Source organism: Coregonus clupeaformis, chromosome 16, assembly GCF_020615455.1.
Source record: "Coregonus clupeaformis isolate EN_2021a chromosome 16, ASM2061545v1, whole genome shotgun sequence".
In the NCBI taxonomy this organism is placed as follows: domain Eukaryota; kingdom Metazoa; phylum Chordata; class Actinopteri; order Salmoniformes; family Salmonidae; genus Coregonus; species Coregonus clupeaformis.
Window position 1 is genome coordinate 42808560 of NC_059207.1, and position 14360 is coordinate 42822919.

At 41.1% G+C, this 14360-nt stretch overlaps 1 protein-coding gene across 1 annotated transcript in view; it reads right to left on the reverse strand.

The window, feature by feature from the left end:
- The window catches only part of ptgs1 (prostaglandin-endoperoxide synthase 1), a 100628-nt gene that overhangs the window by 50194 nt on the left and 36074 nt on the right, over positions 1–14360 (reverse strand). The window contains exons 4-7 of the mRNA XM_041900731.2: positions 12124–12264; positions 7513–7656; positions 7208–7389; positions 3944–4027 (exon numbers count right to left, since the gene is read on the reverse strand). Coding sequence (XP_041756665.1) covers positions 3944–4027; positions 7208–7389; positions 7513–7656; positions 12124–12264 — 551 coding nt within the window. The remainder of the gene's footprint in view (positions 1–3943; positions 4028–7207; positions 7390–7512; positions 7657–12123; positions 12265–14360) is intronic.

The following is a 14360-nucleotide window of genomic DNA, read 5'->3' on the forward strand; positions in this document are numbered from 1 at the left end:
ATTTTGTACTGTAGATATGTGGTAGTGGTGGAGTAGGGGCCTGAGGGCACACAGTGTGTTGTGAAATCTGTGAATGTATTGTAATGTTTTAAAAATGTTATGAACTGCCTTAATTTTGCTGGACCCCAGGAAGAGTAGCTGCTGCCTTGGCAGCTACTGGGGATCCATAATAAATACAAATACAAACATGGTTGTTCCAATCTGAAAACTGGACAAACTGTTAATTACAAGAGAAAGTGGTATTCCACACACAGCAACAGTCATTGGACGAACAGGAAAATACAAAAGAAAACATCAGAACTGGTACAACTTGCAATACTCTGAACCAGCTGCCCTTTCTGGTACAACAGGGTCAGCTGACCTATCACTTGAACCAATGGAAAATTGAGAAAAACAGAATGTTCCGGTCTTGACACCTTAATACTGCCATAAATTAGAGATAGGAGAATCTATCTCTGGCCCTCTAGTATGGTGAAAGGAATGTCCTTTGTTTCAGAGACTTTTGCTGCCCAAAAACTTCAACATCCAACAATGAACATTGGGACAATATATTTCAACATCCAAACGTTGGGAATGATGAGAAATGGAATATGGAAAATTAATGTACATTTGTGATGTCATTAAAAATGGTATAAAGGCGTTATAACGAAAACATTGTGACTTGAAGAGCTTTTACACTGTATATATCAGGTTTACATCCTTTACATTGTATCAAGGAGGAAGACAATGTTTTCGTGAAGATAGGAATGTGATTTTAGCTTTCTAACAAAATCATAGTGATAATAATACTTTTGCCTCGTAACTAGCCACGCCCGAGGGAACTCAGAGAGCGTGTCAGTATGACGGAAACGCCCCTCTTTACCAGAATGCATAAAAGACTGAGATAAGAATTATCAGATCAGACTAGACGGACCTCAAGCTGCAGCTTTTGTCCATATTGGTCCTGACCCTGAAAATCAACACGAGGTGAAGACGACAAAGTTGCCTCCACTAACAATCAACGTTAAGGCTGAGTAGCTGTTCTAAGTACTGTATCTAAGAAGGTGAATTTAAGTGGGACCATCCTGTTACTCTCTTCAAACCATCGTCTATTACACTGCTCTTATCCCCCCACAGGGGATCATCGACACGGCTGATTAGCCGTCCTCAGAAGACCACTTCCAGAACGAGTGAAAGTAAACAGACAACTAAGAAGAAGGACATTGTGACCTCTTGTGGACAATCTGAGCCGTACATCTAAAAGGCCATCCGAAAGAGAAGGCCCAATCGACCCCTTCCCACGAAGGCCTGGGTCCAACAGAGATACACGACGAAGACCTCCAACACGTAAATACATGCATTGCTTTTCTTCCCAAACATGCGACAGTACGGGGCTAAGTATTAGGATTACTGTGTATAAACACGGTCCATGTGTATCCAAGGGTTTTCTCTCTCTCTCTCTCTCTCTCTCTTTAACTCGCCATCTTTTGTAACAAGTGTCATATTGTGTTAGTCCGCTAGGGACCCGTTTTCATTGTATTAAGTTTCTAATCCCTACCTATACACCATGTACGTGTTTGTATCTTGTGTTATCATTTTTAATTAGTTAGTAAATAAATAATTAAATCAATTTGTGTGGTACGGAATGATCAGTAAGACCCGGGTTCGTGCAGACTTAAAGAATCTATGACTTTCAGAATGAGACTGATATGAGGTAAATTATTAATAAATGACTGTTAAATGATAAGAGATTCTAGATATCTTTAGAGTTAATTCGGGAAATGGTAACTCGTTAAACAACTTTTCCTGTGATGCCCCAAATTCCTTAATTTGTTACATGAGTTAATTGTTACATGATTAATTTAATCTAGTAACAATTAAACATAGTAGGTAATTATTCGATAAATAATAGTCATCACATTAATGAAAGTCACGTCACGACAGTGGCTAGAGGTTTTGTGGAGCTGGCTACTAAAGAACTCCCAAAAGACTCACCGACATGTGCCACTCAGATTGCTGCTGACAGTGATCTGCCAGAAAAAAATTGAAACTTCATTTCATTCCATGGACATCAAATCTACATTTCTGAAGGGAACAGAGCTGTCAAGGGACATTCACATCCGACTTCCGCCTGAATCTAAGGGCGAAGGAACACCGTGGAAACTAAAAAAAATGGTGTATGGCCTGGCAGATGCATCACTCTACTGGTACAACAAAGTTAAGGCAACAATGCTGAGTACAGGTTGCAAAATGTCACAAGTGGATCCTGCAGTATTCTATTGGCTTGATCAAGACTGCAATGTGACTGGAGTACTTGCCTGTCATGCTGATGACTTCATCTGGGGTGGCTCACAGACTTTTGCTACAACTGTGATTCCACACCTCAAAGCTGTTTTCCAGGTCGGCCGTGAGGAGCATTACATTTTTGTTTTTGTTATGTTGGCATGGAGTTTATTACAGTTGACAGAACAATACTGATGCCACAGGAAAGCTATATCAATAATCTTCAACCCATCCACATGGATTCTTCAAGAGCCATACAAAGGAATTCCCATCTCTGTGGAATTTAAGCTGATCAATTGAGGCCAAAGATAGGTCAAATGCTATGGGTTGCTAGACAGAGTAGACCTGATGTAATGTTTGATGGCTGCAACTTGGCATCCAACACAAAACACGTCACTGTACAAACCATTCATGAGGCAAACCAAGTTGTTCATAAACTGAAATCAGAACAAGTGACTCAAGTTTCAGCTTGTGGGAAAAGATGACTCTCTGAAACTAGTTGTCTTCAGTGATGCTTCCCTAGGGAACCTTACAGATGGAGGACATCTAATCATGTTAATGGGTGAGGAAGGAAGATTCTCACCTATCTGTTGGCAGTGAAAAAGGATCAGCACACTTGCTGGAGAAACCCTTGCTCTTGTGGATGGAATTGACAACACCATCTTTCTGGCAAGTTTGTTCTCAGAGTTTACCACTGGTGAGGCAAAACGTCACATTGTACCTGTAGTTTGTGTCACTGACAATTACTCCCTAGTTGAAGCTGTCAAGTCAACTAAGTCTGTCACAGAGAAAATACTTAGTCTTGAGATTAGCAGCATCAAGGCATTTATTCAAGCACAAATAATCCAGCGGATTCTGTGGTCGGCCACAAAGGAACAGCTTGCTGACTGTCTGACTAAAAAGGAGCATTCGGTCTTGTGCTCCTAAAGGCACTCAGTAATGGAAAGTGGCAGCTTGAGTAATAAAAAGTAAAACTTTGTCACACAACCCACTTGTAATGGGGGACTTGCAAAATACTTGGACATGTAATTATTTTGTTAATGTTTTATTTGTCTTTAAAGAAAAGTGGGAGATTGTTAAATTCATGTTTTAAGTATCCCTATACTTCTGTTATTACGGTGCTATCACTCTGTTATTAGTGCGACTGCGCAGAAGTCTCTCTTGCAGTTGGACCTGGCCTGAGTGTGATGGCAACTATGTACTGTGGAAATACGGTCAAGTAAACATTGTTAAACTGGAACCTAGTCGTTATGTCATTTAGAGTTAATACATGCCACTGCTGAAAGAGACACTGATCAATGGGGTTCTTACACCAGCTCTCCCTGACTCTGAACCAAGACCCGTTTCCCAAAAGCAGATACCAATCCCAAAACTCCTTTCTGTAGAAGTTCATGGATGGCTGATGCAGGGTTTCAACAGATAAAGCCAATGGGCCTCATGAGTGTACGTCTTTATCCTGACATGGGTTAGGATTTAGTCACTCTTAAACGATATTGGTGTATTCTTTCACGCTTGTGATATGATAAGATAATTTATGGGGCTTGGAACCAAGATTATTTACTTTAAGCACAAATTCCTCAGAGTTCACCACAGAGTGGTACCATGTATACAGTAACATTCCAGTAGAGACTTGTCCATGCTTTCACACAGCTGGAGTGGAGTTATGCATTACTCTACATACCTGGTATTTCATCTTTCCGTCTTTAAGAAGCCGGAGGTTCAGTTGACGCTCCAGATTATCTCCGTAGACATGGCCGGCATCCACCTGGTTAGAGATTATTATAAAATATGAGATTAAAAATAGATTTTGTGAAACATGATGCATGGCAAGAGATAGAGATGAATATGGTTCTCATGTCTCTCTCTCCCTCTCGTAGAGTGTGCAGGGTTTGTTTCGTCGATGGTGATGACATCGTGATGTGACAGATGATGGTTTAGCCTATTTGAACTTGACTGGCGCTGCGCAGTAAAAAAAGTCTCACAGCGCACAGCATACAAGTGACATTGAGTAACATGCTTATTCCTATTTGTTTTGGCACTGTACTCCAAAGTTTAGTATTTGGTCCCATATTCCTAGCATGTAATGATTACATCAAGCTTGTGACTCTATAAACTTGTTGGGTGCATTTGCTGTTTGTTTTGGTTGTGTTTCAGAGTCACAAGATTGATGTAATCATTGTGTGCTAGGAATATGGGACGAAGCACTACTTATTTGACTACTTTAATACACATAAATGAATTTGTCCCTATACTTTTGTTCCCCTAAAATGAGGGGACTATGTAGAAAAAGTGCTGACATTTCTAAACGGTTTACCCGATATGGATGGAAATACCCTCAAATTAAAGCTGACATTCTGCACTTTAACCTCATAGTCATTGTATAATTTTGTACAAAGCCAAAACAAAACAAATTTGTCACTGTCCCAATACTTTTGGCGCTCACTGTATGTTATTTAGCCTACAGAACACAAGAAAGTAATGTAGGCCAGACAGAGCAGAGAGACAGAGCAGAGAGACAGAGCAGAGAGACAGAGCAGAGAGACAGAGCAGAGAGACAGAGCAGAGAATTCCACCAAAGCAGTGCAAAATGTCCAGTCAGAAAATATTGTTTCTCTCCCTCTCTCTCTCTCTGTCAGATGCATGGGCATTAGGCTATAGCCTAAACCTATATTTTTTTGGTAACACTTTACTTGACACCCAGTGTCATAACACGTTATGACACTGTCATATCCATGTCATAACAGCTGACATATCTTGTCATAACACTGTCATGACATATATGAAGACCTGTTGTGACATATTGAGTTATTTTATGGCTGGTTAAGAGTGTAAAAACCCACTAAACTTACCATGGTAGTTATTTTAAGCTGGTTATGACACCTACATAAGAGTCTCCTCCTTGCACATCTAGACAGCCAATACATCTCTGTTGCTAGGCAGGAAGCTAAGTGATGTGTGTAATAAAACTGTTCCTTCTCAATTAATCTGACCTGACCTGGGCCCACGTTCCCCACTCCTCTCTAATCCACGGCTATCCAACCTTATCAGTGACCACAACCAAGTGATTGCCTTTTTCCTCTCTCAGTAACTTCCATACCCCTAGTTCTTATCCACACTCCATTGACCCCACCATATACATTCCTTATACATATAATCATTAACTTCTAGTATAGCAAGTATTTCAAGCTAGAATCCAGCAGTACGTTTATGTTATATAAAAAAATAACAAATAAATGACCATATTCAATTAGCATTATAATTGCACACACATTGATGTCAGACATGCACCTACCCCAATGATCTGTTGCTGATGACTGGGATGAATGCAGCAGCAGATTTCAGGAGCAGGACAAGACACCCTCTTTTTCACTGATGACTGATATAAGGGCATGTACGTGATAGGCCTATCTGGCTTATATGATTATTGGTCATAATGCTTCTTGATAGTGTATATTCTTAGTCCACGTAAAGTGACACATGATGGTCATAATGCTTCATGACAGTTTCATAAAGTACATTTTCTACAAGTGATTAAAAATATTATAAAAAAACATGACTGTAAATAATTAATTACAACAACAAAGGATTTAAGAAACACATTTTCAAACGAAAGGAAACTTCTTGTCAGGAAAAAAATAATTTTAATAAATGTGTGTTTTGACACTTATGTAGATGTCATAATCAGCCATACAATAACGTAATATATGTCACAACAGGTGTAAATATATGGGTCATGACAGTGTTATGACATGGTTATGTGTGTCAAGTAAAGTGTTAGCATTTCTTTTTAAATAACGGACACACCTTAACTATCTTGTGTCTAGCGGTAAAAAAAGAAACGCTGCCTATATTACCTTCTCTCTCCATTGGATAGGCTATGAATATGACTGAAGGCTACGCTTCATTGTTTTGTGCATGGCTTTCTCCTGATTAAACAATCAATGCAACAGAGTTCCATCTCAAAAAGTTATTTGAATAGCCTAAAAACGTACGATAACCAGAGGACTAATAATGAGAGAGAACAAACAATATCAATAGCCTATAGAAAAATCTAATGACAAGTTTAATCAAGTTTAAGCTTATTAAGAAAGAAATTATCCATAAAGGCCGAGAAAATCATTGCATGCGAGGTTGAAAACCAAATGGCCAATAACCCATCCTCCTACTAGGCCTATCATAAAAGCTTTAAGACAAGTTCAAGTTATGATTAGTAGCTTATTTCCCAAATATTCTAGCCTATGAAGGTGTCCTAAAGTTGCTGTGGCTTTCAAAAATAACAAGAATGAAAGTCTATAAGCCTAACCCTAGGACATTCTCAAATCACAGCATTATGAGATATAGAACAAGCAATATTTATTCTTCTATTATTTTATGAGGCAAATAAAGCAATTATTATTCAGTTCTGAAGACGGTAGACTGCTTCTATCCAGCCCATGATTAACTGTAGGTTTATAACCCAGCTCATTATGGTAAGACGGCCCGTTCCACAGACAGTCACTGCTCCAACACAGACAGATACAGATAAACCTGTTTTGCTCCTCCACCAGAAAGGAATATAAGAAAATATTTGCCATTTCCTGCACGTGCCAGGCTTTCAACAACATTATCTTTCGCCATGATTCATCCAGTAGCATTCGATTTCGCACTATAGCCCAACTGTCGTTTTAGCTGACATTTTAATTAAATTTTGTGGCTATTTTTATATATCACAATGTTTTATGGGTACTGATAATCACGATAGGACAAAGGTTGACATCAACCAACCCTAGTTGGAATAGATTTTTGTTTTGCTCCAAGGATTTGAGTTGTCCACCCCTGCTAACACCTAAATACATTACCTACCTCTCTTCCTCCCCTAAATATAATAGAATATAATGCGATAATTCTATCATAATTGAATAATATATAATATACAGTACAGTACAGGGAGTACCAACTCTCTCACCCCATGCCCTAGAGCCCTGGTGAAGCCCAGGCCCATGCTGTTTTGGGTCTTGAAGAACTGATGGGTGAAGTGCTGAGCGAAGAAAGCAAACATCAGGTTGGTTCCCTGTGGATCCGGCCTGAACTTCCTCCTCAGCAGAAACTTCTCCACCACCAGCTTTGGGTCTGGGAGGACAGACTTTCCTGGAGAAAAGAGAGGAAAGAAAGTATGTTAGCTATGCATGTTACCGTTGGGAAGATTTATTTTTGTAAGTAATCTTCAGTAGTCTTTGTATTTTCCGATAGGAACTTTGGATGCCCTCTCACCTTTGGTACCCATAGGGGTGGGGCAGTCTTCAGGCACAGGGGGTAGGATACGGGTGTAATAGGAGACATTGGAGTAAGATTCCCAGCTGAGGTATCCATACTTTGAGTTGAAGGTAGGAGGACTGGGAATAAGGTTTGCTCTGACTTTGGGAGGGAGAACACAGAATTGTTTGACACATCGATCATTAAAGGCCTGAAGTTTCACAGAAAATGCAATAATGGTTGGAGGAAATACAACCCATGGGATAGAAAAGCATGCATACGTATGTGCGTGCATCACACATTTTAGATGAAGAGATGTCACTTCTCATTCTCCAGTATGTGTTACAGGAAACATTCTGTAATGTCAGAAAAGAACTGACCTCCAAACAACCCTGATGATAATCATATTTTAAAACTGCAACTTTCAGCTCAGTTAAGACACATGATCAACTTTCAGCTGAGTCAAGACACATTCTAAACTTTCAGCTGAGTCAAGGCACATTCTCAACTTTTAGCTGAGTCAAGACACATTCTCAACTTTCAGCTGAGTCAAGACACATTCTCAACTTTTAGCTGAGTCAAGAAACATTCTCAACTTTTAGCTGAGTCAAGACACATTCTAAACTTTCAGCTGAGTCAAGGCACATTCTCAACTTTCAGTGGAGTTAAGACACATTCTCAACTTTGAAGAAACTTCCAATTGAAGTTGAGAAACATTCTCAACTTTCAGTTTAAAACCGGGACTCAATCCAAGGCCGTTGGCAGAGATTCTACTCACGGTAAACACTGAGGAGGTCAGCTCAAGCGTAAATTACCTTTAAAAAGGGGCATTGTTGGCTGTGTAGTGCCCTGCAGTATAACACGCCTTGGATTTAATCCCAAATCAAATTAAAGTTGAGAAACAGCCTCAAGCAGCCAGGAAAATATTATTTATTTTATCAGAAGTGTTGCTTGACTTTGCAAAGCCACAAGCAAACATTTGAGGGAAGAAAGTATCAATATGATGCAACTGAAAACAACTAACATTATAGTACATAATATCAAGAAACTAACTTTGTTGTTCATCTGCAAAGCAAAATAAACCAATCTGACTCTGACACACAAGTCAGTCAGGTTCTGCTTTTGTTTATATCACATTACAATGGGCTATCTATCTTGAAACAACTATGGCTGACTGCTTCAAAGAGTCACTGCAGTCTGTGGAAAAATACACGCATCACATCCTGTAATAAAACTGAAAAACCGTGAGGAAATCCAGCTACCAGCCAGGGAGGGAATATAATCCTTTGAGGAATGCAGCTGCCAGACAGAGAGAGGGGATGATGGGAAGCCAGGACCTCCAGTAAACAAGCCCACTTTGACAAACACACTTAGCTCAGATGCCATGCCATGGAAGATTAGATGTTAGGAATTCTTAAGACACATGGGGCTTGCTACATGGGGCTTGCAATGGCGGACGATGAACATGACATGATGATGACATGACATGGTTGTTAACAGGGTTGACATAGCTGTGTTGGGGTTTAGTGGAGGCACAAGGTTGATACAGTACATACTGATGAGATGAACAACATCGGTTTTATTGTTAATGCTTATTAACACAGTAGCTTTTTAGTATAATGGTTAGTCACATTTAGTCACATTTATTTCCCAAGCTAAAGAACACAATATTTTACATACAGCTGATTTTTAAAGGACCAAAAACGTTGGTCCGCTTCAGGCTTAAATTTTTGGCATGGAAAAAATATTGCGATACTGGTATCGTCCCGGGCCTAATCACAACCCTCCCTCACTTTACCACCATAACACACCCCTCAGATTGGTAGCACACTAGGTAGTGCCTCTTCCCAGTCATGGGGTTAGAAAGAAGGGAGACAGAGGTGAGAAAGTCTCCATTCCACTCTCCATGAAAGGAAGAGATATTTAGAGCGAGGTGGTAAATCAGCTAGAGGGCCATGGAGCACAGGCCTGGGAAAGAGACTGAATAAATAAGGTCAGGATGTCAGGCCAGGGTACGCAGCGCCACCCAACTACCAGTTAGCACGCACACAAACACAGGCAGGAGGAAATAGGTTGAGAGAGTGTGGGCCAGCATAAAACCAGCCTAGCTATACAAATGAATGACAGTATGGTGAGTAGAAAGTGTTGTAGGATGCAAATATAAATAACAAATATATTGACCAACTCAAATAAAAAAGTCCCTATGATCACAGCTGCTGCTGCTATTTAGACTTTAAGGCAGTGTGTATATTGTGATGAGTAGTGGCCTCAGTGACCCCTTCCTTCCTATTTTCTTAAGGCAACAGCCCTGGCTTCTGAGATCACTTACAATACCTCACCATGCCCCTCTCTTAGATGTTAAACCTTTTAAATACACCTAAAACTGTCTGCTGTTGTAGAGAGTTAGAAGGGAGAGCTCAGAGTGTGGTGATGAAACCATGGGCCAATATGTGTTATCCAAATATTTACATGCTGGGAACATAACAAAGGAACCAGGAGGCAAATGAACACAAGTCGTAAGCAAACTGTCCAATGAATCTGCCGTAGTCTGAGTGCATTGGTAGGGAAGAGAAACTCTTCTCTTAGTGCAGTAACATAAGAGTAGATACGGTGCATTCGGAAAGTATTCAGACCCCTTTACTTTTTCCACATTTTGTTACGATACAGCCTTATTCTAAAATTGATAAATGTATGTATTTTTCCTCATCAATCTACACACAATACCCCATAATGACAAAGCAAAAAACTGATTTTATAAATTTAGCAGATTTATATAAAATAAAGATCAGAAATACCTTATTCACATAAGTATTCAGACCCTTTGCTATGAGACTCGAAATTGAGCTCATGTGCATCCTGTTTCCATTGATCATCTTTGAGATGTTTCTACAACTTGATTGGAGTCCAGCTGTGGTAAATTCAATTGATTGGACATGATTTGGAAAGGCACACACCTGTCTATATAAGGTCCCACAGTTGACAGTGCATGTCAGGGCCATGAGGGCCATGAGGTCGAAGGAATTGTCTGTAGAGCTCAGAGACAGGATTGTGTCAAGGCACAGATCTGGGGAAGGGAACCAAAACATTTATGTAGCATTGAAGGTCCCCAAGAACAAAGTGGCCTCCATCATTCTTAAATGGAAGAAGTTTTGAACCACCAAGACTCTTCCTAGAGCTGGCCGCCCGGACAAACTGAACAATCGGGGGAGAAGGGCCTTGGTCAGGGAGGTGACCAAGAACCCGATGGTCATTCTGACAAAGGTCCTCTGTGGAGATGGGAGAACATTTCAGAAGGACAACCATCTCTGCAGCACCACCAATCAGGCCTTTATGGTAGTGGCCAGACGGAAGCCACTCCTCAGTAAAAGGCACATAACAGCCTGCTTGGAGTTTGCCAAAAGGCACCTAAAGGACTCTCAGACCAGGAGAAACAAGATTATCTGGTCTGATTAAACCAAGATTGAACTCTTTGGCCTGAATGCCAAGTGTCACGTCTGGAGGAAACCTGCCACCATCCCTACGGTGAAGCATGTTGGTGGCAGCATCATGCTATGGGGATGTTTTTCAGCAGCAGGGACTGGGAGACTAGTCAGGATCAAGGGAAAGATGAACAGAGCAAAGTACAGAGAGATACTTGATGAAAACCTGCTCCAGAGCGCTCAGGACCTCAGACTGGGGCGAAGGTTCACCTTCCAACAGGACAACGACCGTAAGCACACATCCAAGACAACGCAGGAGTGGCTTTGGGACAAGTCTCTGAATGTCCTTGAGTGGTCCAGCCAGAGCCCGGACTTGAACCCGATTAAACATCTCTGGAGAGACCTGAAAATAGCTGTGCAGCGACGCTCTCCTTCCAACCTGACAGAGCTTGAGAGGATCTGCAGAGAAGAATGGGACAAACTCCCCAAATACAGGTGTGCCAAGCTTGTAGCGTCATACCCAAGAAGACTCGATGCTGTAATCGCTGCAAAATGTGCTTCAACAAAGTACTGAGTAAAGGGTCTGAATACTTACGTAAATGTGATATTTCTACAAACCTGTTTTTTCTTTGTCATTATGGGGTACTGTTTGTAGATTGAAGGTGAAAAACCTAATTTAATCAATTTTAGAATAAAGCTGTAACGTAACAAAATGTGGAAAAAGTCAAGGGGTCTGAATACTTTGCGAATGCACTGTATATGAATATATATGGCTCTGGGTAGTTAAAATGAGATAAGGATAATAATATAATATAATATGCCATTTAGCAGACGCTTTTATCCAAAGTGACTTACAGTCATGCGTGCATAAATTTTTACATATGGGTGGTCCCGGGAATCTAACCCACTACCCTGGCATTACAAGCGCCATGCTCTACCAATTGAGCTACAGAGGACCACAAGGATGCAGTACTTGAAGAACTCTGGAGAGCGTTAATGCATTTTCAACTGTTGCAACACCATAATGGATCCATGCATGCATCCATTTCCATAATAATAATATGTTCCCCCTGGTTGCAAAGCACTGTACATTGTATGGGATTAAGTTAGCCCTTCCACCCCTTATACACAGCACCCACCAGGCTGATGCACGGCAACCCTTTTGTGCCAGAATGCTCACCACGGCTGCACTGAATGCCAGGCGACTAACCTGTGAGGACCATCCTCATGAGCCAGTCCCGTAGGAAGGTCCTGTTGATGAGGCTCCACAGCCAGTGGAAGTGTGTGAGGATGTAGTGGACCACATCAGGGCTTGGCTTCAGCTTCTGGTAGACCCTTGTCCAGAACTCAGCTACACACAGAGAGAGAAGGCACACAGTAGGGGTAAAACAAGATAATGCAAAAAGCTTTGATATAACAGACGCTACATACAGTACAGCAGGGTTCCCCAACTGGCGGCTCGCAGGTTCCCCAATCTGTTCCCAAGTATTCCCACACATAATAGAGAGACATGTGATCGCATACAGATGAAAGCAAGATTTGAAATGATGATGTTTTAGTCAAATATTATATATGGGCTTCTTGTGGTCAATTTGCAGTCTACAATTTATTTGTTATTATGTTTCGGCCCCCCGATCATCCGCTCAAGAAAAAAATAAATAGTTGATGATCCCTGCAGTACAGTATCACTCTGGGGCCCTCCTAGACTGCCAGTCAATGTTTCCCTCAGATTACTTCACAGGCAGGGTGCAGGGTCCCTAAATAATCATCCAGGGCTTCCAAAGCCAACATTTTCAACTGAGATTAATTCAGGCCAAACTAAAGGTGGAGGAAACAGAGCAAGGCAGATGGCCCACCCTGCCTGAATAATAGTAAGGGGAAACACTGCTGCTGCCAACCATAATAGCAGCAGGTTGAGAGGCGATCAACCATGGTAGCATTCTAGACTACTGATGATGAGGACTCCACATAAGGAGACATTTAGCAGAGACAGAATGATGACAAGGAAGAGGATATACAGACCGTTGATGCGATAGAGGAGACTCAGTTCTGAGTTTATCCAATTTAAACTCCACTGTATATTTGACATTGTAAAGCTATATTATCAGAAAAATTTCCACACTGGAAATTGCTTGCTTTCCTTTTTCCTTTTTTTCTTTTTTTAGGGGTAGATCAGGTTTAATATTGCAGATAGATTGTAACTTCCATCAATGTACAGTGAGAGAAAAAAGTATTTGATCCCCTGCTGATTTTGTACGTTTCTTTTTTTTTTTCACCTTTATTTAACCAGGTAAGCCAGTTGAGAACAAGTTCTCATTTACAACAGCGACCTGGCCAAGATAAAGCAAAGCAGTGCGATAAAAACAACAACACAGAGTTACATATGGGGTAAAAAAACATAAAGTCAAAAAATACAACAGAAAATATATATACAGTGTGTGCAAATGTAGCAAGTTATGGAGGTAAGGCAATACATAGGCTATAGTGCAAAATAATTACAATTAGTATTAACACTGGAATGCTAGATGTGCAAGAGATTATGTGCAAATAGAGATACTGGGGTGCAAAAGAGCAAAATAAATAACAATATAGGGATGAGGTAGTTGGGTAGGGCTAATTTCAGATGGGCTGTGTACAGGTGCAGTGATCGGTAAGGTGCTCTGACAACTGATGCTTAAAGTTAGTGAGGGAGATAAGAGTCTCCAGCTTCAGAGATTTTTGCAATTAGTTCCAGTCATTGGCAGCAGAGAACTGGAAGGAATGGCGGCCAAAGGAGGTGTTGGCTTTGGGGATGACCAGTGAGATATACCTGCTGGAGCGCAGACTACGGGTGGGTGCTGCTATGGTGACCAATGAGCTAAGATAAGGCGGGGATTTGCCTAGCAGTGATTTATAGATGGCCTGGAGCCAGTGGGTTTGACAACGAACATGTAGTGAGGACCAGCCAACAAGAGCGTACAGGTCACAGTGGTGGGTAGTGTATGGGGCTTTGGAGACAAAACGGATGGCACTGTGATAGACTACATCCAATTTGCTGAGTAGAGTGTTGGAGGCTATTTTGTAAATGACATCGCCGAAGTCAAGGATCGGTAGGATAGTCCGTTTTACAAGGGCATGTTTGGCAGCATGAGTGAAGGAGGCTTTGTTGCGAAATAGGAAGCCAATTCTAGATTTAACTTTGGATTGGAGATTCTTAATGTGAGTCTGGAAGGAGAGTTTACAGTCTAACCAGACACCTAGGTATTTGTAGTTGTCCACATACCCTAGGTCAGACCCGTCGAGAGTAGTGATTCTAGTCGGGTGGGCGGGTGCCAGCAGCGTTCGATTGAAGAGCATGCATTTAGTTTTACTAGTGTTTAAGAGCAGTTGGTGTCGTCTGCGTAGAGGTGGATCTGAGAGTCACCAGCAGCAAGAGCGACATCATTGATAAACACGGAGAAAAGAGTC